Source organism: Gracilinanus agilis, chromosome 4 (assembly GCF_016433145.1).
Source record: "Gracilinanus agilis isolate LMUSP501 chromosome 4, AgileGrace, whole genome shotgun sequence".
NCBI classification, from domain to species: Eukaryota; Metazoa; Chordata; class Mammalia; order Didelphimorphia; family Didelphidae; genus Gracilinanus; species Gracilinanus agilis.
The window spans coordinates 29,693,310-29,715,460 of NC_058133.1; the positions used below are offsets into that span (position 1 = coordinate 29,693,310).

Consider the following 22,151-nt stretch of genomic DNA (forward strand, 5'->3'; position numbering starts at 1 on the left):
TCCCTATTCTAAGGCCCCTCCCCTTCTGACACTCCCTGTTCTAAGGCCCCTCCCCTTCTGACACTCCCAGTTCTAGGCCCCTCCCCTGACACTCCCTGTTCTAGGCCCCTCCCCTTCTGGCACTCCCTGTTCTAAGCTCTCTCCTAGCATTGGCCTCCCCTGACATTCTTTGGTTCTGTGCTCATCCAGAAGGCCTTGAAATGGCAGAGGCCGTGGCAGCAGCATGAGCGTTGTTGGAATCCCAGAATCTCGGAGTCTCCCAGGGTTCCTCAGGAGTCCTGGCCTGTCTCCTGAGGCGGGTTTTTGCTCCCCCTCCCCGCCCCTGCTCTGGCTTAGGTACCCAGCAGGCCCTTGAGGATGCTTGTCGGCCAGGGGGCAGCTGGCCCCATTGTTGGCCCTGTGCGGAGAGTGGGCTGGCACCCGCTTCCTTGGCACTGCCCCGTTGGCTCCTTCACACCTTCCTCCATTAGGCCTCATTGTGCCCCCCAAGTCCGTCCCCCCATCCCAGGGCAGGCGGGCAGGCAGGTGTTTGATGACAGGGTCCCGCTTCCCCAGTGTTCTCCAGGAGGTGTCCCCAGGGCCTTCCCCGGAGCCTTTCCTGGCACAGAGGCCCGTCCCCTCTGCCCCCCGGCCGCCTTCTCTCCATGTGCTCCAGCCTGTTGTCCTCCTGGGCTCTGACCAGGGCGTGGGTGAGGAGGATAGACAGACCCCCCCCCCAGGTCCTTGAGAGGCATCTGGGAGATCTCCCAGCCGCTGGGGCAGCCTGCGGGGTGCCTGCTGTACTGGGGCTCCCTCAGCCGGCGCCCCGTCTCCTTTCCAAGGCAGTGGACTCCCTCGGGTGCCGGGAAGCTGCCAGCATGCAGCCCGGTGCTCCGTGTCTGGGAGGCACTTGGTGTTCGTGCCCGGCCTCTCACCCCGCGCCCGCTCGCCCCGCCCCCAGCCCTTCTCTCCTTGGGTAGCCGGCCGGCTCTTTGACCCTCCCCTGTGTTGTCGCCTCCAGAGACAAGAGGGCCGGAAGCAGAGTGAATCGGGGGCCCACAAGAGCATCGAGGCTGTGGTCGCCCGCCTGGAGAAGCAGAACGGGCTGAGCCTGGGCAGCGGCGCCAGCCCCGACGACCTCTTCGCGGATGCCTCGGGGGGCCTGGACGGCCTGGACGGCATGGACGGGCTGGACGACGCCGTGGTGCCCCGGGCCTTGTACGAGGAGCTGCTCCGGAGCTACCAGCAGCAGCAGGAGGAGATGCGGCACATCCAGCAGGAGCTGGAGCGGACGCGGAGGCAGCTGGTGCAGCAGGCCAAGAAGCTCAAAGAGTGCGGCTCGCTCGTGTCCGAGATGAAGGAGCTGCGCGACCTCAACCGCCGGCTCCAGGACGTGCTGCTGCTGCGGCTGGGCAGCGGTAAGTGCGGGCCGGCCGGGGGAGCCCTGCTCAGGGGGTCTCAGCACGGCCCGGGGACCCCCCAGCTGGGGGCGCCTCAGAGGCCAGAAGCACCCAGAGCGGCTGGGGAGGGGCCTCCCTGGAGTGTCATCCTGGCCGAGCGGCCTCATCCCACAGCCGCCAGGAAGGCCTTTCCTGAGAGGGGGCTGCGCTCCGCCGCCTGGGGAGGGGCCTCCCTGGGAGCTGCCCGGCCGCTGCCGCCCTTCTCTTTGGACCGGCCAGGCCGCTGGGGGTGGGGGTGGGGGGACAGCACGGTCATGCGTGGGGCCTGGTTCTGCCTGGCCCGTTTCTGGAAGTTTCTGTGAGGCCCGCTTGGCCTTGCTAACAGTGGGCGCCGTGCTAAGGGGAGGATGGGGAGGGCCCCCAACGTGTCCCCGGGGTCCCCCTCTCAGGAGGGTCATCAGAGAAGCATGTAAGGGGGGTGAGGGGCAGCACCCCGAGGGAAGGGGCCCTGTCTGAGCCTGCTCCCTGTGCAGCTGTGGGCCAGTCACTGCCCCACCCCCAGGCCTCAGTTTACCTACCTGTAGAAGAGGACGCTAGAGAGGCCCCTGAGCGGTGCTGGGGAAGCAGACACCCAGGCTCGGCCTACGGGCAGCCTATGTCCCGGCCACTGAGCAGGGCCAGGCCCACCCAGAGAGCTCCATGAACAGGGTGACGGAGCGGCTTCCCAACTCCGTGTCTCTAAGGCCGTCTAGACTCACCTCCTAATTTGGGCCTTCCCCAGCGAGAGTGCCATTCCTGGCCCCGGGGGCTCTCCGGGGTCCCAGGCTGCCTCCCTGGCCTCTTGGTGGGGGAGCCACAGGGTTCTGGGGGGCTCTCAGGATCGGGCCTCCCCCCATAAGTCTTGCCAAGCCAGGGGACCCCTTCCCAGAGCAGCGTTTTTAAAGGCATAAAGTCAAACGGGCAGAAGAAAGGGCAGCGGCTGGGGAGGGGCTGCAGGCGGGAGTGGCCGCCCCAGAGGAGGCCAGGAGGCCTCCCAGGACAGAGGCCCTTCCTGAGGGGCTGCCCAGGGAATGCTCAGTGGGTCAGGCCGGCCCACGGTCACAGGGATGTCGGCCTTGCCAGGAGCCACAGGGAGGAGCTTCCACGGCCGCTGGGCAGCCCCTTCATTTTTTTCTGCAACTGATAGCCAGCACCAGGCCCCTGCGCAGGCCCCGGCGGGCAGGCTCGCCAGCAGCACTGGGCCATTGCCTTTTCCAGATGGGGAAACGGAGGCAGACCGCCCTGACGAGCGAAGGCTGAGGCCAGACCCGGCCAGGAGGAGTCTCGCCGCTCCCCGGCGAGTTCCTGGGGATACAAGACAGCGGGGAGAGGTCGGAAGTCGGGGAGCCGCACGAGGCATGAACTTGGGCTACAACCTCCAAAAGGAGGAGGGGTCGCAGGGGCAGCCGCCAGGGCGGGCCTCAGAGGCCGAGCAGGAGGCCAGGGCAAGCCTGGCTTCTCATGCCGTTTGGGCACTGGATTCTGCAGCACCGGGGCCGGCCCACGTCCTTCTCCTTCCCCATCGCCATATTCTATGACTTGGAGTCTCCTGCAGGCACGTCCTCCCTCCATGGGCCTGCAGACAGACACAGAGACGGACGCTGTGCCACAGCCCTCCCTGAAGCCAGGAGAGCCGCCTGCTCGCGGGCCTTGGGGAGCTTCCATGGCTTTGTTTCCGCAGGACGCGATTCTGTGAGACGAGGTGGCCGGGGGGTCTGCCAGGAGCGGCGCTGCTTTCTCGGCCGGCCCTCCCTGGGCGCTGACCGCCCTCCAGGACGCCATTCAGGACGGTGCTCCCACCCGTCTTAGAGAGGGTGGCTCGGCGCTCCCGCAGCCTCTGACTCCGGGATTGCTGGCCTCTCCGGCCGGGTGCTGGGAGCGGGGAGGCTTCTTCCTCTGCCCTAGAGAGGCTGCCGGGGCTCCCTTGTGGTGGGGAAGTCGAGGGGCACATCCGAGGCCCCCCAGCTCACCAGTGCGGCCCAGAGCCAAGACGACCCTGGCCTTCCGACGGCCCAGCCGGCTTCCTCTCCTTCCTCGCCTGAACCTCGCCTGAACCCGGGTGGGAGAAGCCTCCCAGCCAGGCGTGTCTCTCGCCCAGAGTTCTTACCCTTCTGGGTGTCCTGCAGCCCTCCCAAAGGCGAGAGGCCCCCCCTTTCCAAAGAATACCTTGAAATTCGCCCCACGTGATGCTTTGGAGGATGCAGAAGCCCATCCTTCACATGGAAGCAGCTAGAAAAGGACTTAGGAACCAGACCAGATCTGGTCCAGAGCCCCGGCTGGGACGCTTCCTCTGCACAGGAGGAGCCCCCCAAGGGCTGCCGGGTGACCAGGGGGCAGGCTCCATGGCCAGAGGCATGAGGCTTCTGCCCTGGCTGGGGCTCTTCAAGGCATTCAGGGATGCCCAGGAAGGCGGGGTACTGGCTGTGCCCCAAGGGTGCCCAGGGCAGAGGCAGGCAGGGGCAGTCAGGGCCAAGGACCAAGCTTCTCAAATGAAGGCGGTTGGAGGCAGGGAGGATGTGTGCTCCCAGATGTGTGCATTCAGGATGGGGAGGATCCAGGCGCCATCTGCTCCCAGGACAGGGGAAGGAGGGCCGGCCTTGGAGCCATTAGCCCAGGCCTTGGCATAAACGCGGTGAGCCTCCTGGGCCGGGGATCCGTGGCCTCCCTGCCTCCTCAGGGGCACCAGGGCTCAGGTCCCACACGAGTGACCCCACTCAGGGCCTCCCTTTGGTCATCGGCCTCCCCTCTGTACAGTGGGGGCTTTGGACCTCCCGAGCTCTCGTTCCCGCCAGCTTGAGCCGAGGCCCTCAGGTTCCCGTGAGATTTAGAGCTCCAGGAGGGCAGGAACAGGAGCCCATGACAGGGAGTGAGACAGAGACAGGGATGGCAAACCCTGCTTGTGAGCCCCGCCCCCACCTTATCCCAGGAGGGCAGAGGGCGGGGCATGGGAGAAATGTCCTCAGGGGTGCGGTGGAGAGGGGGAGGGGAACAGCCCCCTCCGGCACGCTCCAGCATGCGTGCCATAGGTTCACCAGCACGGAATACAAAGTTTCTGCTCCTGCCCCCACCTCATATTCCTTTTTTACCATGAAGATGACGGTGCCCCTGTGGGGGCCCCGCTGCCCCTGCTTGGGGGGTCCTCCCCAGAAGCCTTGCCAAAGCTGAGGGGTGTGGGTCGGGGACCCCCGAGCCCACCCCCCACAACCTGCCACCGCGTTGGAGCTGAGCAGAGGGAGGTGTTGGGGGGCAACCGGGGGCAGGGAGGGGCCAGGGGCCAGCCGGGGGCCAGCCAGAAGCAGGGAGGGAAGACATCCGTGGTCCGGCCCAGGGCCTACAGGCCTCTCCGGCTGGGCTCCCTTCGTGCTGTCTGGTGAGGCCCCGCAGGATGGAGTCTGTGGAGGCCCAGGTTCCAGTCCCGTCTCCAACAGTCCGTGCTCTGGGTTCTAAAGATGCTTCTGCCTCTGACGGGCCTCGTGGGGGAAGCTGTGCCCGAGGGGGCTGTGTGGAACGAAGGGCTTGTCCTGGGCTTCCCCTGGGGCAGGGAGGCAGCCCCCGGGGGGGTGCAGAGAGAGGCCGGGCCTCCCGGCACGAGCCAGGAATGGGCCTCTGCAGTAGGTTCTGACCTCTGGGGCCCACCAGAACCAAGTGGGCCCTTCAGCCACAGGGCCAGGCCTGGGAGTCCTCCGTCCAATGTGCCCCGCGGGCCCAGGAGCTCTCGGAGCTGGGCGCTCTCCCCCGGCTGCCTCAGCTTCCTCCCCCCAAGCTGGCGAGCAGCTTCCTGCCCTGGCGAGGTCCTTCACAAGCCCCCCCCCAGCCCCCCAGGAGCTTTCAGAGTAGAAAGGTGGGATGGCAGCCAGCCTGGAAGGAAGTGGGGGGCACAGCCAGGGCAAAGGTGTGGAGGGGGTCATTCGTGAGGGTGGGATGGAGATTTGGTCCCAGAGGCCCAAGGGAGCCCCTGGGGTTCAGGGAGCCAGAGAGAGCTGGAGGGGGGCAGGTTTGGGCCTTTGCTTCAGGAAAATCACCGCAGCGGCCCAGGAGGCCAGCCTGGAGGGGGAGGCCCTGGGGCAGGCAGTGCCTGTGCAGACCCCAGGAAATGAGGGTATGGAGTGACCGGGTGGAGGACAAGCACCTGGCTGAGGGCGGATGGGAGGAGAGAGCAGAAACCGGGGTCCGGGAGAAGGAAGTTTGGTGTGCGTGAGGCCGGCCGGGAGGGCCGTCGGAGGTGAATCTGTGAGGGTGAGAGGCCTGAGCCCAGGCCTCCCTGACTCCCTCCTTGTCCCAGATCTCGCCTCCCCAGGCTGGAGGAAGTGCAGGGAGGCCGAGGGACCCCCTTCTGCCCGGCCCACGGTGTGACAGACCTCGGGAGGGAGGGACGAGGCCCCCCACTTGAGCCTGGCCTCAGACAGGCCCCGACGGCCCCAGGCAGAGCGGCCTTCCCCGACCAGCCGTCCTGGGGTCCTGGAAGGGGGCATCCGGGCCTGGGTGGGGGCGCTGCCGCCGCTCCTCACCAGCTCTTGGCCCCGGGGGACGCCCACAGGAACCCCTTCTCCAAACCGTCTGTAACCACAAAGGCCCCTCCGGCCTCACGTGTCTGCTCTTCCTGGCCCCCCTGAGCCGCGCCGACCGTAAATGGGGGCTTGGGCGGGCGGCCCTGCCTTTGGGGGCGCCGCCGCGGGGAATGGGGGGCTCTGGGAGACGGGCCGGACTTGTTGAAGAAGGCCGAGTGCAGGAGGAGGAGGAGAGGGCCGGCCGGGCACTGCCGGGCACGGCGACGTCAAGGCCGCCCCGCCAGGAACGTGGGTGCTCCGGGGCCTCCGGCGTGCAGGCGCAGCGTCCTCCTGCCGGGACCTCTCCAACCCCTGGGGGGCCCCTCGGAGTGGTCCGGGAGCCCCTGGGCCCGAGCCCGGCCGGCCACGCAGGATGCCCAGCGTCGTCCCCGCCAACCTCCTCGTTCAAGGCCTCGAGCGCGCCCTGCGGTGACGTCCCTCGTCAGCCTCAGGGCTCTTCTGGAGGGATGCCGCGCAGGCCCCGTGGGTAGCGGCCAGGGGCGCAGAGGGTACCCACCCGTGTCGGGAGACCTCCAGGCGTTTGTGGGGGCAGCATTTATGGGGGGCCGCTGGTTCATGACGAGCTCCTCCCCGTTACTTCTCGAGCCATCCCCGTTCCTGCCTGGGACCTCTGGGGTTTGCACACAAGGAAAGTCGAGGCTCGGTAGGGGCTTGGCCAGGACCCCGCCGCGCTCCCGGGGCCCAGCTCGTGAGCAGCGCTTATTCCCAGGGGTGTCTGCGCAGAGAGAACATGCCCAGCAGAGCCCTGAAAGGCGTTGCAGGCTCGCCTCTGCCGCCGGGCCGCGGGGCAGCCTGGCCCGGCTCGGCTCCTGCTCGCCATTTCACGCTCCTCTTCTCGGGGCAGGACTTGGCGCTGCCAGACGCTCCGTAACGGCTTGGGGACTCCGCGGGCATCCGAGGCTCCTTCCAGCCCTGACCTGCTGCTGAAGAGACAGAAGTCGCCTCGGTGGGGGCTGCCACCTGTTCGGGCTCTCCTGGGCCGGGGGCCGAGGAGGGGAAGATCCCAGGAAGCCGGCCTTCCCTCCCCGGGGAAGCGAGCTCTCACGGAGGCGGGCGAGGGCTCAGCCAAGGCCTCCCTGTCTGGGGGGCGCGGCCCAGGGGTGCCAGGAGAAGCTGTGCCCAGGATGCCCAGGAGGGCCTGGATTCCCGGTTCTCCCCACCGGACACAGCTGCTCATGGCTCCCACCTCTTGGGGCGCCCGTGGACTCTAAGCCAGCCACAGCCTCCGAGAGCGGGGAGTCCTCGAACGGCCCTGTGGAAGGAGGCCCCTCCAGCCTACCTTCTGTCTCCCCCAGGGCAGGAAGTCTGGAGCAGCATCCTCTGTCTGAAGCCCGGCAGGGGCAGGGAGCTCCCCCACTCCCTGGGCCAGGATTGGGGGGTTGGAGAGCGCGGCGAGGGCCCTGAGCCCACATCTGCTCTTGTGCCCCCTGGAATCCGGCAGATGGGAAGAGGGAGGGAGGCCCGTGCTCGGCTCAGAGAGGAGAGGTGGAGCGTGCTCTGAGGACATCCGAGGACCTGGGGCAGGGTGCTGGGCAGGAAGGCCGAGATGCCAGGCGGAGGACTTTCTCTGGGACGCTGGTGTTTCTTGAGAGGGCCCGAGGCCCTGGGGGTGCTCCATCAGACAAGGCTGGTAGAGGCTAAGTGCCCCCAAGGGACCCCTTCAAGTAGAAGGAGGCACAGGAAATGGACACAATTCAAGGCAGTCGTGGGAGGAACTTGTCCTGGAGCTTGGAGAAATCAAGAAGGGCTTTTGGTAGGAGGCAGCCCCTGGGCCGAGGCTTGAGAGCCCCCAGGATTCTCTAGGGCATAGCCTCGGCAAAGAGGCAGAGATGGGGGGGTGCGGAACAACCAGTGTGGTTGCACTCTGGAGGGGAAGAAGCTGGGAGGGCAGGGATGAATGCGCTGAAATGGCACAGGAAAGCGTTTCTCTTTGGTCCTTGGAATCACGAGGAGTCTGTGGTGTCGGGCAGCGACCCAGGAGGAACGTGGCAGCCCCAGGGAGGCTGGATCGGATGAGGCAGAGGCAGGGAGGCTCAGCCTGTGACTCAGGCACCCCATCCAGGAGGGATGGGCTTGGATCATAGGGAGAGACCTTGATTCTAGATTTTAGAGGCCATTATGCAGCCTTATAGAGATGAGGAAACTGAGGCAGGCAGAGTTGAAGTGACTTGTCAAGGGCTGCATAGCGAGTAAGTGTTTGAAGCAAGATTTGAACTCAGGCCTACCTTTCTTTAAATTCAGCATTGACCTCCCAAGGTGGTTGTAAGGCCCAAATGAGATGATCATGGTGACATGCTTAGCACAGCATCTGGCAGAGTGAGTGCTCTTGTTATTCCCATGACTGCCAGCCTTCTCTGGCCATGTGCCGGCTGAAGGAAGAGGAGGAAACCTATTGAGAGACTGTGAGACATCTAGGGGAGAGTCCTGGCCTGGGAAGCAGGCAGATGCACTGGGCTTTGTGGCCCTGGTCACGACACTGACCCTCGGTCTGCCTCAGGTTCCCCCTCTATAGAACGGGCTGCGAGAACCTATGTAAGGGCTTTGCCCACCTTCCAGCACCGGGTAGCTGCTGACTCTCCTAGAGATGACAAGGGTTTGAGCACCAATCTGGATCTTGGGGGCGAGAGGCGGAGGATAAGGGTACAGCCCATAGCAGTATTGCGCGCTGGTTTGAGAAGAAGGTTTAGAGGGAAAGAGGACAAATTCGAGATGCCTTGGGACACTGGGTTCAAAATGCCCAGCAGCCAGCAGGTGAGAGGGCCAATGGCTCGAGAAGCAGATCTTGGACTCTCCCACCCAGAGGACCAGGAAGAGGTTTAGGAGCGACTGCTAGGTTTGACAGCGAGATTCAGGGAAGTTTTATTTTTATTTTATTTTATTTTATTTTTAAACCCTTAACTTCTGTGTATTGGCTCCTAGGTGGAAGAGTGGTAAGGGTGGGCAATGGGGGTCAAGTGACTTGCCCAGGGTCACCCAGCTGGGAAGTGTCTGAGGCCAGATTTGAACCTAGGACATCCTGTCTCTAGGCCTGACTCAATTCACTGAGTTACCCAGCTGCCCCTCAGGGGAGCTTTAGCAAGAGCCACACCAGCTGAGTGAAGAGAGCAGGAGGCAGCCTACCAAGGGCTGAGGAGCAGCAACCTCCAACCAGCACAGGCTTTTTCTAAGAGTTTGGCTGAGAGGGAGAAGAGAGGACCAGGACCAGCCTGTAGATGCAGCACAGGGAGGCTTTTTGTTTGTTTTTTAAAGTCCAGAGTAAGGTGTGGCTCCATTCCTAAGAAGCAGAGGGAAGCCCAGGACAAGGACAGGTTCACGGTTAGAGAGAGACCCAGCCGTCTGATGGAGAGGACAGGAGAGCGCGTGGAGAGGGAGTGGTGAGGATGAAAGCCTGTGAGATCAGGAGCTGGGAAAAGAGGGTGCCTCTGGCCAAGAGCGTCCATTTTCTGTTCTCTACAGTTTTTGGCCAAGAGGAGGGAGGAGGAAGGGGCTGTGGGGAGCTTCAGAGAGAAGAGAAGGTTTGGACTCGCCTCCAAGATTGTACTTGGGGCTCTTCATCGCTCGTCTCATACTTCTTGAAACCAAACTGACCCACTGTTTGGGAGGGATTATTCACTTCTTAGCTCCTAGTGTTCTCTGGGTCGTCTGATCCTTCTTCCACTGGACAGCCCTGTACGACTTGAGACCAGCCGTCATGGACCCCCCACCCCACCCAGGCCCCACCACGCCTACGCTTCTCCTTTTCAGGCTAAGGAGCCTCATTCCATCAGCGGATGCTCCCAGGCCATAGCGCGTGGACTCAAGGCCCTTTACCATCTTGGTTGCCATCTCGGACACTTTCTACTTGTCTTTGGCCATGACACCTAGGCCCAAACACGGTCCTCCAGATGAGGTCTGGCTGGTGCAGAGGCCACAGGGAACACCCCCTCCATGTTGCTGGAAGCACCCACTCTCCTAGTGGCACTCCAGATGACCTTCCTTCCTTGCCTACCACATCTCCCTGTTGGACTTCTGTTGGGCTCTCAGTTTTCTCAGACTCCCAGATCTCTTCCTTGGCAGGACCTGGCCCCGATATCCCCGGCTTGTCTCGGGCAGTCATTCACCTCTCTGGGCCTCAGCTTGCTCTTCAGTGGATGGCTTCGCAGGCTCCTTCCAGGCTGGATGCAGGATCCCAAGATGGCAGTGCTCTTCCATTGGCCAAGAAGGAGATTGTTCTAGAAAAGCTCAGCCCAGCTGGCTCAGGAGAAGACCCACTCCTGGAAAGCGTTGCCTCTGTCTAGGTCCCAGCTTCCACCAGGGAGCTCATCACATCCCCCTCTCCTTCCTGCTGCCAGTCCTCTGGGCAGCAGCAGAGAGCACGGGACACTGGAAGGAGCTCCAGGCTCAGGCAGGAGACTTGGCTGTGGTCCTGACTCTTGCCTGCATCCTTTGTCACTGAGCCCTCTGGTCCTCCCTTGTCACAAGGAGGCGGCTCGTGCCATAGAAGAAAACGCTGATTTTGGAGTCACAGGACGGGCTGTGTCCTTGGATCCCTTCCTGGGCCTCAGGCTCCTCCTCTGTCAGATGGACTGGTGGGACCAGACGGCCTCCAGATCCCTCCTGATTCTAGATCTCTGCTCCATGGAGGAGGACTTTTAGACACTAGAAGGAGACTTGGGGGAAGGAGAGGGGAGGAAGTGCCCTCAGATGCTTCAAGGGAACGGGGAGGACCTCGGGCCGCTTGGCCTAAAGGGCAGAGTCGGGGAGCGCGGGGGACAACTGCAGAGAAGCCCCCAAACGCTGGGGACTGTCCCCACGCCGCCCCCTGGGACCTCCCCCTCTCTGGAAGACTCCGGCTGGAGGTGGGACCCGTGAATAGGAAGGGGGCGAGGCGTCCAGCGGGGGAGGGTTTGTGGAGTGTGGAGTGTGGACCTGCCCTCCACCCAACCTCCTGCCTCCCTCAAAAGCCCAAAGCCACGTGGCTGCAGCCCCCCACCCCAGCCCCGGAGCAGCCGCTCCTTTGTGGACGCCAGGGGGGCTTCAGACTGAACTCACTGCTGCGGGGGGCGCCTCTGCTGGACCTGGGCCTGGGCTCCTCTGGGAGCTCGCTGTCCAGCAGAGGGCATAAAGCAGGGCCCCTGGGGCCAGGGAGAGCCAGGAAAGGAGGCCTGGCGCCGGCCTCAGGAGGCTCGGTCCCTCGGCCTCCCTTTCCTACATGAGCAATTGGAGGCCCTTCTGAGTCTCACCCAACTTCACTTCTCAGCTTGGCCACCAAATCGCTGTGTGGCTGTGGACGGGAGCCCGGCCTCTCTGGGCCTCCGATGCCCTGTCTGTAAAATGGGGAGGGGGCGCCGCCGCTCCAGCATCCCCACTTCGGATGCTCGAGGGAAGGAGGAGCCCCTGGTTCTCTAAGGCAGGAGGCCTTCCCAGGGGACGGACGACTCGTGACAGATCAGAGGCAGGCTTCCTGGAGGAGGCGGGAGGGAGGAGGCGGGGAGGTGCAGCGGGAGGGCAGGAGGGACGTGTCTGGGGTTCCCAGGCCGGCTCTCTGCTGCGGGCACGAGCGTCCCGGAACCCGCCGGAAGGAGCCTGACGTGGGGCTCTGCGGGGTGCTGGCGGTGGCGATGCCTGCTGTTGTCTGGGCAGAGGCACACGGATCTCTTTTCTGCTGCCTAGGTCCTGCCCTTGAGCTGGAAAAAGTAAAGGCAGAGGCCCTTGAACCCGAGCCGGAATTGCGGAAGACATTCAGTGAGGAGGCAAATACGTCGTCTTATTATCCTGTTCCCGTTCCCGTTATGGACAAGTATATTCTAGAGAATGGCAAGGTACTATCCGCAGCGCACCCGAGGGCGGCCCGCTGGGGTAGGCAGAGCCCGGGGTGCCCCCGGCCCCCGGGGCGGCGAGCTGGCTGGGGCCCCCACGGGAGGGGGCAGCGAGAGGTGCCCAGTTTTACAGATGAGGAAATGGAGGCTCACCGTCGTGGTGACTCGTCCGAGGCAGAGCCCCCGGCCCTCCCGGCCCACCTTCACCCCTAGATTTTTCCCTCTGGGGGGCGGGGGCACCTCTAGATTTCCTGCCCCCCCCCGAGTCTCTGCGGGTCTCTTGGGCGCCCTCGGCACACGGACGGTGAGGGGGTCTCTCGGCACCCAGACGCGGAGATGAAAAGCAGACGAGCCCCTTCTCGTAGCGCAGAGGCCCCGGGAGGCCCCGAGCCCGCAGGAGGGAAGAACATTCTAGAATCTTGGGGTGCTGGAGGCCAGCGAGTCCAACCCCCATTTTCAGAGGAAGCAACTAAGGCCCAGAGAGGAAAAGTGGCTTCCCCGAGGCCATCCAGGCGGGCTGAGCATGGCGGGGTGGGAGGCCTCGTCCTCTGGCTCTCCTCCTCCCCTTCTGGCAGCCACTCCGTTCCCATGTCAGCCATCTTCTCCCGGGGCTGGCCAGGTGGCCTCTGGGGCTCTGGCCTCCCCCCCTGGGGCCCTGTCAGGCCCCCCAAGGCCGCTCTTGCGCCCCAGCTTCCTCTTGCAAGCCAGTTGTTGGCTGGCCCTCTCCACGCCTGCCTGGCTCCGGGGGTCCCTCTTCTTTGCCCCCAAACCTCCCGGAGCCCTTTCCTGGTGTCTCCGGTGGAGCTGGGGTGGGGGGCCCAGGCACAGAGAAGGGGGCTCCGGGCCATGGAGGGGAACCGACTGGCCCAGCTAGAGGGGATCATGGATGGGAGCTGGAAGGGGCAGAGGGGGGACACTGAGGCAGAGGGGCTCCGCTAGTAGATGTGGGAGGAGCGATGAGAACCCGGGTCTTCCCGGCCCCTCCGCCGCGTCCTGCTGCCTCCCAGCTCCCCCTCTCCTAGGACAGCCGAGGCCCCGCGGTCTGGGAGCTCTGACTAGGACTGAACGGGCCGGCCCGAGAGGGTCTGACCCGGCTCCTGGGACGCGGATTCCAGATTTCTCACTCATCGACTGACCGGAAAAGGGAGCCAACTTTGGGGTTACGCCGGACGGCTCACGGACTGCCCAGAAGCAGGGTGGGGGCCCCCCAGGAAGGTGCCGGGGAGAGCAGAAGAGAGGCCGGCCCTGGAGGGACGGAGGCTGGACATGGACCCCCGAGATGGTGAGACACCCCAGAGAGGACCGTCCCTGCCAAGCGGGCTGCCTGCCACTCACGCCCAGGCCTCCTCTCTGCTCACCTGGTTCTGGCACTCGAGGCCTCGTCTTCCCCATCTCTTCATGGAGAAAGAAAGCCGAGACAGGTGGGGAAAGGACTTGTCCAAGGTGGCTCCGAGGCTCGGAGCTCCACAGGAGAGACAGTTCCGTCAGGCCTGTCAGCTCTCCATTCTCAGGCCCAGGACCAGCCTCGCAGGGACGGCCCCCTCCTGCCGCTCTCAGCAGCCACGAGAGAGGAGGAGGAGCCGCATCTGGCAGGGCCGCAGTGGGGCAGGGGGCACAGGCTGGGGGCCGTGTAAAGTGAGGTCTGAGCGGCCTGGAGGCCAGCCTGGGGGCGGCTGCAGGGAAGAAGGGCAGCTTCGAATGCCAAGACAAGGAGCCTGGCCTTGTGACTTGGGCCGTAGGGAGCCACTGCCTGGAGCAAGGAGGGAGCGGAGCGTCCCCAGGCAGGAGGGCGGCCTCACCTCAGAGCTGCTCACAGAATGGGGGAGGCCGGGAGGCCCGTCTCTGTGGCCCAGGAGCTCGGCCTCTGCCCCAAAAGGCCGCCTTCTCTGTTTGGTTCCCTGGAGCCCAACCTGGCCACTTCCTTCCTGAGCATTTGGAGCTCCTCCTCCCCCAGGGACGAGGCCACCGTTAGAGCATGGACTCCCCAGGAAGCACCGCGGCCCCCTCGGTGTGGAGGGAGGATTCCCGGGAGCTCCCAGGGGCGCTTCCTTCCCAGGGGGGCGCTCGGCTCTCTGCACTCAGCCTCTGGGGGGCCCTGGGATCCCTGGAAGAGCCCTCGGGATCGGGCCGTGGCCCTCCTTCCTTCTGTGGGCCTCCATTTCTGTTCTGAGCCTGGGAGAGCTGAACCGGATGACAGAGCGAGGATGTAGAGGAGGAGGCCGGCGAGCCTCGGGTTCTGGCTTCTCAGACACTTCCTGCCCCGCGTGGCTGAGATCAGCGAAGCCAGGCAGACGCAGGAGCCTGGGGAGGGAGGGAGGCCCGGCCGCCTCGGCACAAACTCCAGGCCTAAACGGCCTTCGCCTACGCAGGGAAGAGGCTGGGGAGGGACCCAAGAGCAGCCAGAGGCGGGGCAGAGCCGCCTCGAGTCTGGGTCCCCGAGAAGCCACCCATCCCAGGCTCTGGGCTTGGGTCACCCCCTCCGGCGGGCAGGCCTCGAGCCCCGGCTCCATCTTCCCCACCCGGACGGCCCAGGAAGCTGTGGGCCTCCGCAAGGGCTCGGAAGACTCCTAGAAGACCAGCGGGCGGGACCGGAGCTCCGAGCGCAGCCGGATCACAGCCGGCCGGCCCGACGGACCTTGGAGGTGATCGTTCGGGGTCTCTGGCCTGCCCAATTCTCCTCGGACTTTCTTTTCCCCCTCAGAAAAATGGGTTGCATTTCTTTCAGTCAGTCCAGCATTTATTAAGCACCTAGTACATGCCAGGCCCTGGGCTGAGTGCGAGGCATAAAGAAAGGAACCCAAAGGGTGCTGACCTCAAGGAGCTCCCGGGCGGCAGCAGCAAGCCGGACACAGGCCGAGGGGAGGGCCGGCCTCCCAGAGAAGGGCCTCGGGAGGCACAGCCAGGGAGAAGGCTCGGAGGCGAGGGAGGGAGCGTGGAGGCTGGACAGCTTTAAAGGATGTCCTCAGCTGGGGTAGCAGACAGAGCCACAGGCCTGGAGGCAGGAGGACCTGGGTTCAAATTCAGCCTCAGACACGTGCTAGCTGTGTCCCCCTGGCCCAGTTTCTTCATCTGTAACAAGTCCTGGAGCACGAGATGGCCACGTGATCCTTTACTAGGAAAACCCCAAATGGGGTCACGAAGGCTCAGAGATGGCTGAAAAATGAACAGCAGAAGGATTCAGTGCTCAGAGAAGTGGGATGGCAGAGCTGGGAGGGGGTTGGGGACAGAGAAGTGGGATGGCAGAGCTGTTGTGGCCTTCGAGTGCGGAACAGAGAAGGGAAGGAAGGTGCTTGGCAGAAGAGAGGGGCATCCCATGGGGGGAGGAGTAACAGAGTGAGGGGAGCCTAGAACGCCGTACAGGAGCGTCTAACGGTACAGAGGCCGTATGGTAGAGTGGTTAGGGAGCTGGCCTCAGCACTGGGGACCTGGGTTCAAGTCCCTTTTCTGACCGGCTTGGGGCCCCGTTTGGCCTTGAGTACCTCCAGGCGGTGGGGCAGTAGAAGGTGTTTTCTCCCAGGAGCCCCCCACCTGCCCTCTTTTACCCATGGACGGGCCCACTGTCTAAAAGTCGGGGAGGCGTAAATGCTCCAGACCACAGAGGAAAGCCGCTTATGTGGACATCTAGATGTCGGGCCTTTTTAAAGCAGGTTCACCGACTCCTGAACTTGTGTTTGAGGGGGAGCCCTGGAAGGGTCCTGAGTCCGGGAGGGACTCGATCCCAGCTGGCCAGAAGAAGCCACGTAGCTGGGGAGAAGCCTCTGGACCTGGAGTCAGAAGTCCTCGGTTCCCATCCTAGTTCTGCCTGCTTGTTAGCTCAGTGTCCTGGGGCAAGTCCCTTCCTCTCTGGGCCTCGGTTTCCTCACCTGTAAAATGAGGGCATTGACCCAGAGGCTCTCTCGGAGTTCTGACAGCCTCAAAGCCCACATTCCTCCTCGTGGTGGCATCTCAGCTGGGCCTGGGCAGAAGGGGGCCTCTCCGGAGCCATGGGGGCAGGCTGAGGGTCATTTCCAGTCTGAGCAGGAGGCCCTGCACACAGATTGGAGGATGCAGGTTATGGAACAGACCTTCAGGGCCACAGAGGCCAAAGTAAGGCAGCCCCTGTTCTTGGGGTTCTCCTCCATCCTCCATCAGGTCCCTTCCTGCTTTCCAGGCCCTCCCAGGCAGGAAGAGAGCTCCCAGCAAGGGCCCCCCTTAGGTCCCCTCCCTCCTCCCCGGCCTTCAGAGGACTCCACAAGCTGGTCTCTGCACAGTCTTGTTCCCAGATAACCAACCGCTCCTCTGATTTCTACCCATCTAGGTCCACCTTGGAAGTGGGATCTGGGTTGATGAGGAAAAATGGCACCAACTGCAAGTCACTCAAGGAGACTCCAAGTACACCAAGAACCTGGCCGTCATGATCTGGGGGACTGACGTGCTGAAGAACCGCAGCGTCACCGGAGTTGCCACCAAGAAGAAGAAGGATGCCATCCCCAAGCCGCCCCTGTCCCCTCACAAACTCAGCATCGTCAGAGGTGGGCCCTCGCTCCCGTGTGCTCTCTGTGCCTGGGTCCCCGGCCTCAATGGCTTCGTCCTGCCTAGCCCCGAGTGTCCTCTGAGGCTCGGCTCCGGCCGCCCTGTTCCCAGGCCCAGGGTACCAGGGAGAGGCCCCCGAGGCCAGCTAGGAACCACCCGGGAGGCTGAGGAACAATCACAGGCCCAGTGCTTGGGAACGCTTGGTTCTGCTCTTGACCCTGATCCAGTCTCCTCTGTTAGATACAGGGTCTCCCGCTAGCACAGTCTGTAGTGCAGTGACCAGGTCAGTTAGGATCCAGACCGGGGCTTGCTTTGTGCTCTGACATTCCTGGTTCTGAGATCTTCGGAGCCGTCCCGCTCTGGTGTTCACTCGTCTTCTTCAGATGGGTCACTCTGGGTTTAGGTTCCCAGGTCCTTGCTTGCTTCTCTCGGCATCCCTGGCCCTAGGACAGCCCCTGGCACTTCCCATTCCTTCCTTCACTCTGCACTCCAAGGGCCCTTCCGAAGCCAACACTGATTCTCCGTGTAGAAGGAGGAGGTGACTGCCTCACGGGCCCCTCCAAACACAGCTTCTCCTTTCCTCCTCCAGAGGCTAACGGGTTCTTCCATGATCTCTGGTCTCTCGTTTAAAGTCGAAGCTGTTAGCTTGGGAGTGGAGAGTGCGAGGACAGGAAAGGGAGCCCAGTGCTGGGGGCAGGAGGCAGACGAGGGAACAGCTGAGTGCTAGACTGCAAAGGTGGAACATTCGTAAGGACGAGGTCGAGGGGGCACCGGGCCCCAGCGTAAGGGCAGGGCTCAGGCCGGGCTCCTGTGGGTTCATGGGCAGCCGTCTTCCAGCTGGGCCTGGGCCGGAAGCTCCAGGTGCTTTAGAAGTCCTCAAACTGCTTGTCCTCACTGTTTCCTGTTACCGTCCCCATCACTGAATTTTGTCTGCGAAGGAAGCTTAGGCCCTTCCCCCCTCGACCTCCTGCCCTTACCTGCTCCAGCTGACTGTGGACACTGCCCAGCATGTGGTGGGGGAATTCTGGCTTTGCCCAAGGCAGAGATTGGGGGGAATCACTACCTCCAGAGCCCCAGCCTAGGCCAGTTCTAGTGGTGGGGTGTCAAAATCTATTTATCATTTCCAGATAATTTGATAAGGACGGCTTAGTTGATAAGAAAGTAGTAGACAAAGAAGATCTTTCAGCTCATGGTTCCAGCTCTGTCTCCTGTAGCATGGAGTTTATTATATATATTTCAAGACTCATTTCACACAAAAGAACTCCTGAAACTTTGCAGTTGCACAGAAATACAGATTATGTCATATCAAAACACAAAAGATCTCATTGGCTTCAGAATAGAACAAGGCCTAGGCTGAATTTTGGCTGGCCCATTATCTAAGCTAAGTCTGGGAATACTTTCTCAGGGACGAATAGCCCCCATTGGAGGAGGCTTCGTCTAAATTTTGTCCAGTTTTGACCTTGACTTGTCTAGTAACAGATTCAGAGCCCAGGCAGCTTTTTGCTTAACTTCTGTCTTTAGTCTTGGAGAGAAGTTGTTAACCTCTTAATTGCTGGTTTGCTAGGAACTTAAAGCTTCCAATAAGGCTATAATGTTTTTCAATAAGAAAAGTTATGGATCATAAAAGGGGTCAAAAGAGGAGTCTCAGATTTTAATCTATTTGAGACTGTTTCTCTCATTGGCCTCCTACAGTGGGGGCAGAGAGGGTGGCAGAGGAGGGACCTTACTTTGTCATGTGCAGAATGGCAAACATTGGCAAATTGGAGGCAGAGCTATAAAACAGGAATATGGAGAGAAGGAGTGTCAGAGGGGGAAGGGCCAACAAAAAGGAGGGTCAGAAGCTGTGTGACCCTGGGCAAGTCACTTGACCCCCATTGCCCACTCTTACCACTCTTCTGCCTTGGAGCAATACACAGTATTGACTCCAAGAGGGAAGGTGAGGGTTTAAAAAAAAAAAAAAAAAAAAAAAAAAAAGGAGGGTCAGAGGGGGCGGGGCCTGACAGGGAGTGCCAGGGGGAGGGGCTGAGAACAGCAATTGTCCGGACAGGCAGGGCCTCAGAACAGGGAGGGGCCTGAGAACAGGGAGGGCCAGAGGGGGAGGGGCCTGAGAACAGGGCGTGTCAGGGCTGGGAGCTCTAAGGACCGTGTGAATATAGAAGGTCTATCAGAGCCCTGAGAGACCTCCACATAGAATACAGAATTTCTGAGCTGGGTGGCAGGCTGGCAATCATCTCACCTTTCCTTTACAGATAAGGAAATAGACCCACAGAAGGGCAGGGACTTGCCCGAGATCCCTCCTGCTGAAAATTAATGGAGAAAGGCTAGAACCCAGGTCTTGTGGTTCCCAGGATGAAAAGAAAGGGATTTGCTCTCCTCCCTCTGGCCCCTTCATCTGCCCTTCTCTTCCCCTCCCCCTCTTTGTGTCTGTTCAGAGCGGTTCTCCTAGAGTTGCTGGGCCCATGTAGACCCTTCTTGTAGCATTCTGTGTGTCCTTACTAGCTTATTCCACATGGTCAGCAGGGCTGGAGCCTTTAGGCCCAAGACCCCAGAGGCCAGTTTTCATGGCAGGAATATGCCTGGGTGGGGGAGGGATGGCATCCGTGAGTGTCCGACCCCTCCCCTTCCCCCCTCCATTACGAAGACACTTCCCAAGCCAGAGACAAACCATTGCTAAATTTTAGAGGGATTCCTGAGGAGGGGCAGGCCCAGCCTCTGAGGACCATTCATTGCTTTGTGAAAAGCCTGCATTCATGCTGCCCCTTAGCCAAAGCCATTTGTAGGAGGGATGAAGCCCAGTCCTGGGAGCTGGTGGGACTCCTGAGTGCCCCCAGACGGGCCCTTGTCATCAGTGAGGCCCCGAGCCCAGCTGAGCTCTGGGATCCTCCAGGGGCCCCCTTTCCTGGCCCATCCTACACACCACTCCCGCCATCAGTCCCGCCTCATCCCCTCTGTTCTGTCCTTGTGTCCCCGCAGAGTGTCTCTACGACCGGATAGCACAAGAGACAGTGGACGAGACAGAGATTGCACAGAGACTGTCCAAGGTCAACAAGTACATCTGCGAGAAGATCATGGACATCAACAAGTCCTGTAAGAATGAGGAGCGGAGAGAGGCCAAGTACAACCTGCAATAAACGGGCCTTTCCAAAGCGCGCCGCCCGGGCCTGCTCCTTGGGTGGCCCCTGACGCCCGGACCGGTGGGCGAGGGTGGGTTTGGAGTGGCATTCGAACCCACCCCAGCGTCAGCCCGTCTTTCGTCCAGATGTGAGCCATGCACGGGAATGAGCCTCGATCTTGGAGGCCAACCTGGGGGCAAAAGCCAGTGCCAGCAGCACTTCAGAGACCTGCGACCTTGGGCAAGTCACTTCAGCTCTCCGGGCCTCAGTTTCCCCATCTGTCAAATGGGGCTAATAATCCTTGCACTACCTACCTCACAGGGCTGTTGTGAGGAAGCGCTCTGGAGACTCGGAAGCGCTCTAGAAGTGGGAGCTCTCGTCGCGCTGTCCGCCGCCCCGCCGCCGCCCGTAGCGTGTGGTGCTTTCTGAGGGGGAGGGGGTGTGAGGGGAGGGCCGGGAGGTGTAAAGTGCTTGACCGGATGGAGCTGGGCTGGGCGGCTCCTGGCAGGACTCTGTTTCTATCTCTGTTCCTATGTTTGTTGTACAATAAAGCCTCCGGATTTCTTGGAAAAGTGGCAGCCGCTTCCTGCGCCCTCCCGCAAAGCACCGCCTCTCACTTGGACCCGTCAATCCACCATTGGGGCGGGCGCTTCCGGCCTGGACTGGCAGGGCGGGTCCCCGCATGCGCTCTTCTTCCCGCCCCTCAGCGTGCGCGTGTGCGAGGTGCAGACCAGCTGGCTGCTCACCTGGCCTACACTCCGAGCCTCAGTCTGCCCCTCCGCAGAATGGGGCCACAGGGCTGTGTGTGTGTGTGGGGGGGGGGGGGGGGGATCCCGGGCCTCGCCTGCGGCAAAGGCCGCGCACAACAAGCGTTGATTAGAGGCCGCCCCCGGCTGGGTGGCCCTCCTTGCAAGGACCCTGCTGGGCTGCTCCTTTGTTTGTCGTGTTAAGCCCTCCCCTTCTGGCCGAAAATCTATGCTTGCTCTGGTTCTGAAGTACAAGAGAGGTAAGGGCTAGGCCCTGGGGGTGGAGTGACTGGCCCAGGGTCACTCAGCTAGGAAGATAAGAATGGGACAGCCCCGGGTGGTCTGGTGGATTGAGAGCCAGGCCTAGAGAGGGGAGGATCTGGGTTCAAATCTGCCTTCAGATTCTCACAAAATAGAGATGATAATAATAATAGCATGGATAGGGACTCTTGCGTTACCAATACAAACTGATTTGGCCCTCCTGGGAGTTGGGTGCTGTTCTTATCCCCATTTTACAGCTAAGGAAAGTGAGGCAGACAGGATCAGTGACTCGCCCCCAGCTAGTGAGGATCCAAGACTGGGTTTGAACTCAGATCTTGCTGACTCCAGGCTCAGTGCTCCGTCCACAGTACCGCTGGTGGCCTGTGACTTAGTGCAATAGGAGGGAGGACCCCAGCCCTTGGGGGGACGACAGCAAAGAATCTGGTGCTGAATCTGGAAGGAAAAAGGAGGCAGGGGTCAGGGGAGAGGGCATTCCAGGCATGAGGGATGGCCGCAGCAGAGGCCTGAAGCCCAGAGACCAAGGGTCATCCTGCGTGAGAAACACAGGAGGCCGGCTTTGCTGTATCCCAGGTTCAGGAGAAGGAGCGTCCAGGGAGGCTGGGGCCAGCTTCAGCCGAGGAGCGGGAGGCTAGAACTGGAGCTCCTGGCATTTATTGAGTGCGAAGGCTCTGGAGCGGCGGCCTGCTCGGATTTCCCCATCAGGAACATCCTTTGAGCAGCTGAGTGCAGGATGGGCTGAAATGAGGAGAGAAGATGCAGAAAGAGCAATCAGGAGGCAGGCGTATCCATCCAAGGGCACGAGGCCTTGAACCCAGCAAAGAAAAATACTTTGACATGGGGTAGAGACGCCAAGATTTGGCAACAGACTGGATGAGGGTGAGGGAGAAGAGGGAGTCCTGAATGATCCCCAGGTCACAAGTCTGGGACAATGGAAGGATGGTGATGCCTCTGTGGCTCAATCATTTCACTCATGTCTGACTCTTCATGACCTCATTTAGGCTTTTCTTGGCAGAGAGAATGGACTAGTTTGCCATTTCCTTCTCCAGCTGATTTTACAAAGGAGGAAACTGAGGTAAACAAGGTGACTTGCCCAGGGTCACCCTACTAGGAAGTATCTGAGGCTAGATTCAAGCTCGGAAAGATGAGTGTCTCTGACTTGAGGCTCAGAACTCTATCCACTTCACCACCTAACCGCCTGCTTTAGCAGGTAAGAGAACGAATCCAGGGCGAGGTGCAGCCACTTGAAGATGCACTTCAGAAGTTCAGTAGCCAGATGGTGACGGAGAAGAGACCATTATCAAGCTATTTGTTAGAAATGATAAACCCCTGGGACCTAGTGAGATTCCCAGTGGTAGAGGGAGGAAGGAGAAGGGAGAGAAGAGAAGAGAGAAAAGGAGAGATCCTGGGATGGAATCTTGGGGAATGCCCACAGTTAAGGGGAGGGATATGGATGACGAGCCAGCAAGAGAGAAGAAGAAGCAATCAGAGGGGGAGGAAGAGAACCAAGAGAGCAGAGTCGCCCAAACCCAGAAGGGAGACACTGTCTAGAAAGAAAGGCCGGTCAGTGGTGCCAAAGGCAGCAGAGAGGTGGCCAAAGATTTGGCCTGACGGAAGAAAACCCGTCAGATTCAGCAATGACGAGATCATCAGCAACTTCAGAGAGAGCCGCTTCAGCCCAGGGAAAGAGGCTGGAGGCCAAGTTGTTAAAGGGTTA

General features: G+C 61.6%; 2 protein-coding genes across 2 annotated transcripts in view; both read left to right on the top strand.

The window, feature by feature from the left end:
- Positions 1–22,151, top strand: part of AGBL4 (AGBL carboxypeptidase 4) — a 918,272-nt gene that overhangs the window by 782,233 nt on the left and 113,888 nt on the right. The window lies entirely within an intron of this gene.
- On the top strand, positions 1,001–19,962 carry BEND5 (BEN domain containing 5). The gene is made up of 4 exons (XM_044671847.1): positions 1,001–1,397; positions 11,639–11,787; positions 16,082–16,295; positions 19,270–19,962. Exons 1-4 carry the CDS (start codon positions 1,160–1,162, stop codon positions 19,425–19,427), a joined length of 759 nt encoding a protein of 252 aa, XP_044527782.1. The 5' UTR covers positions 1,001–1,159; the 3' UTR covers positions 19,428–19,962.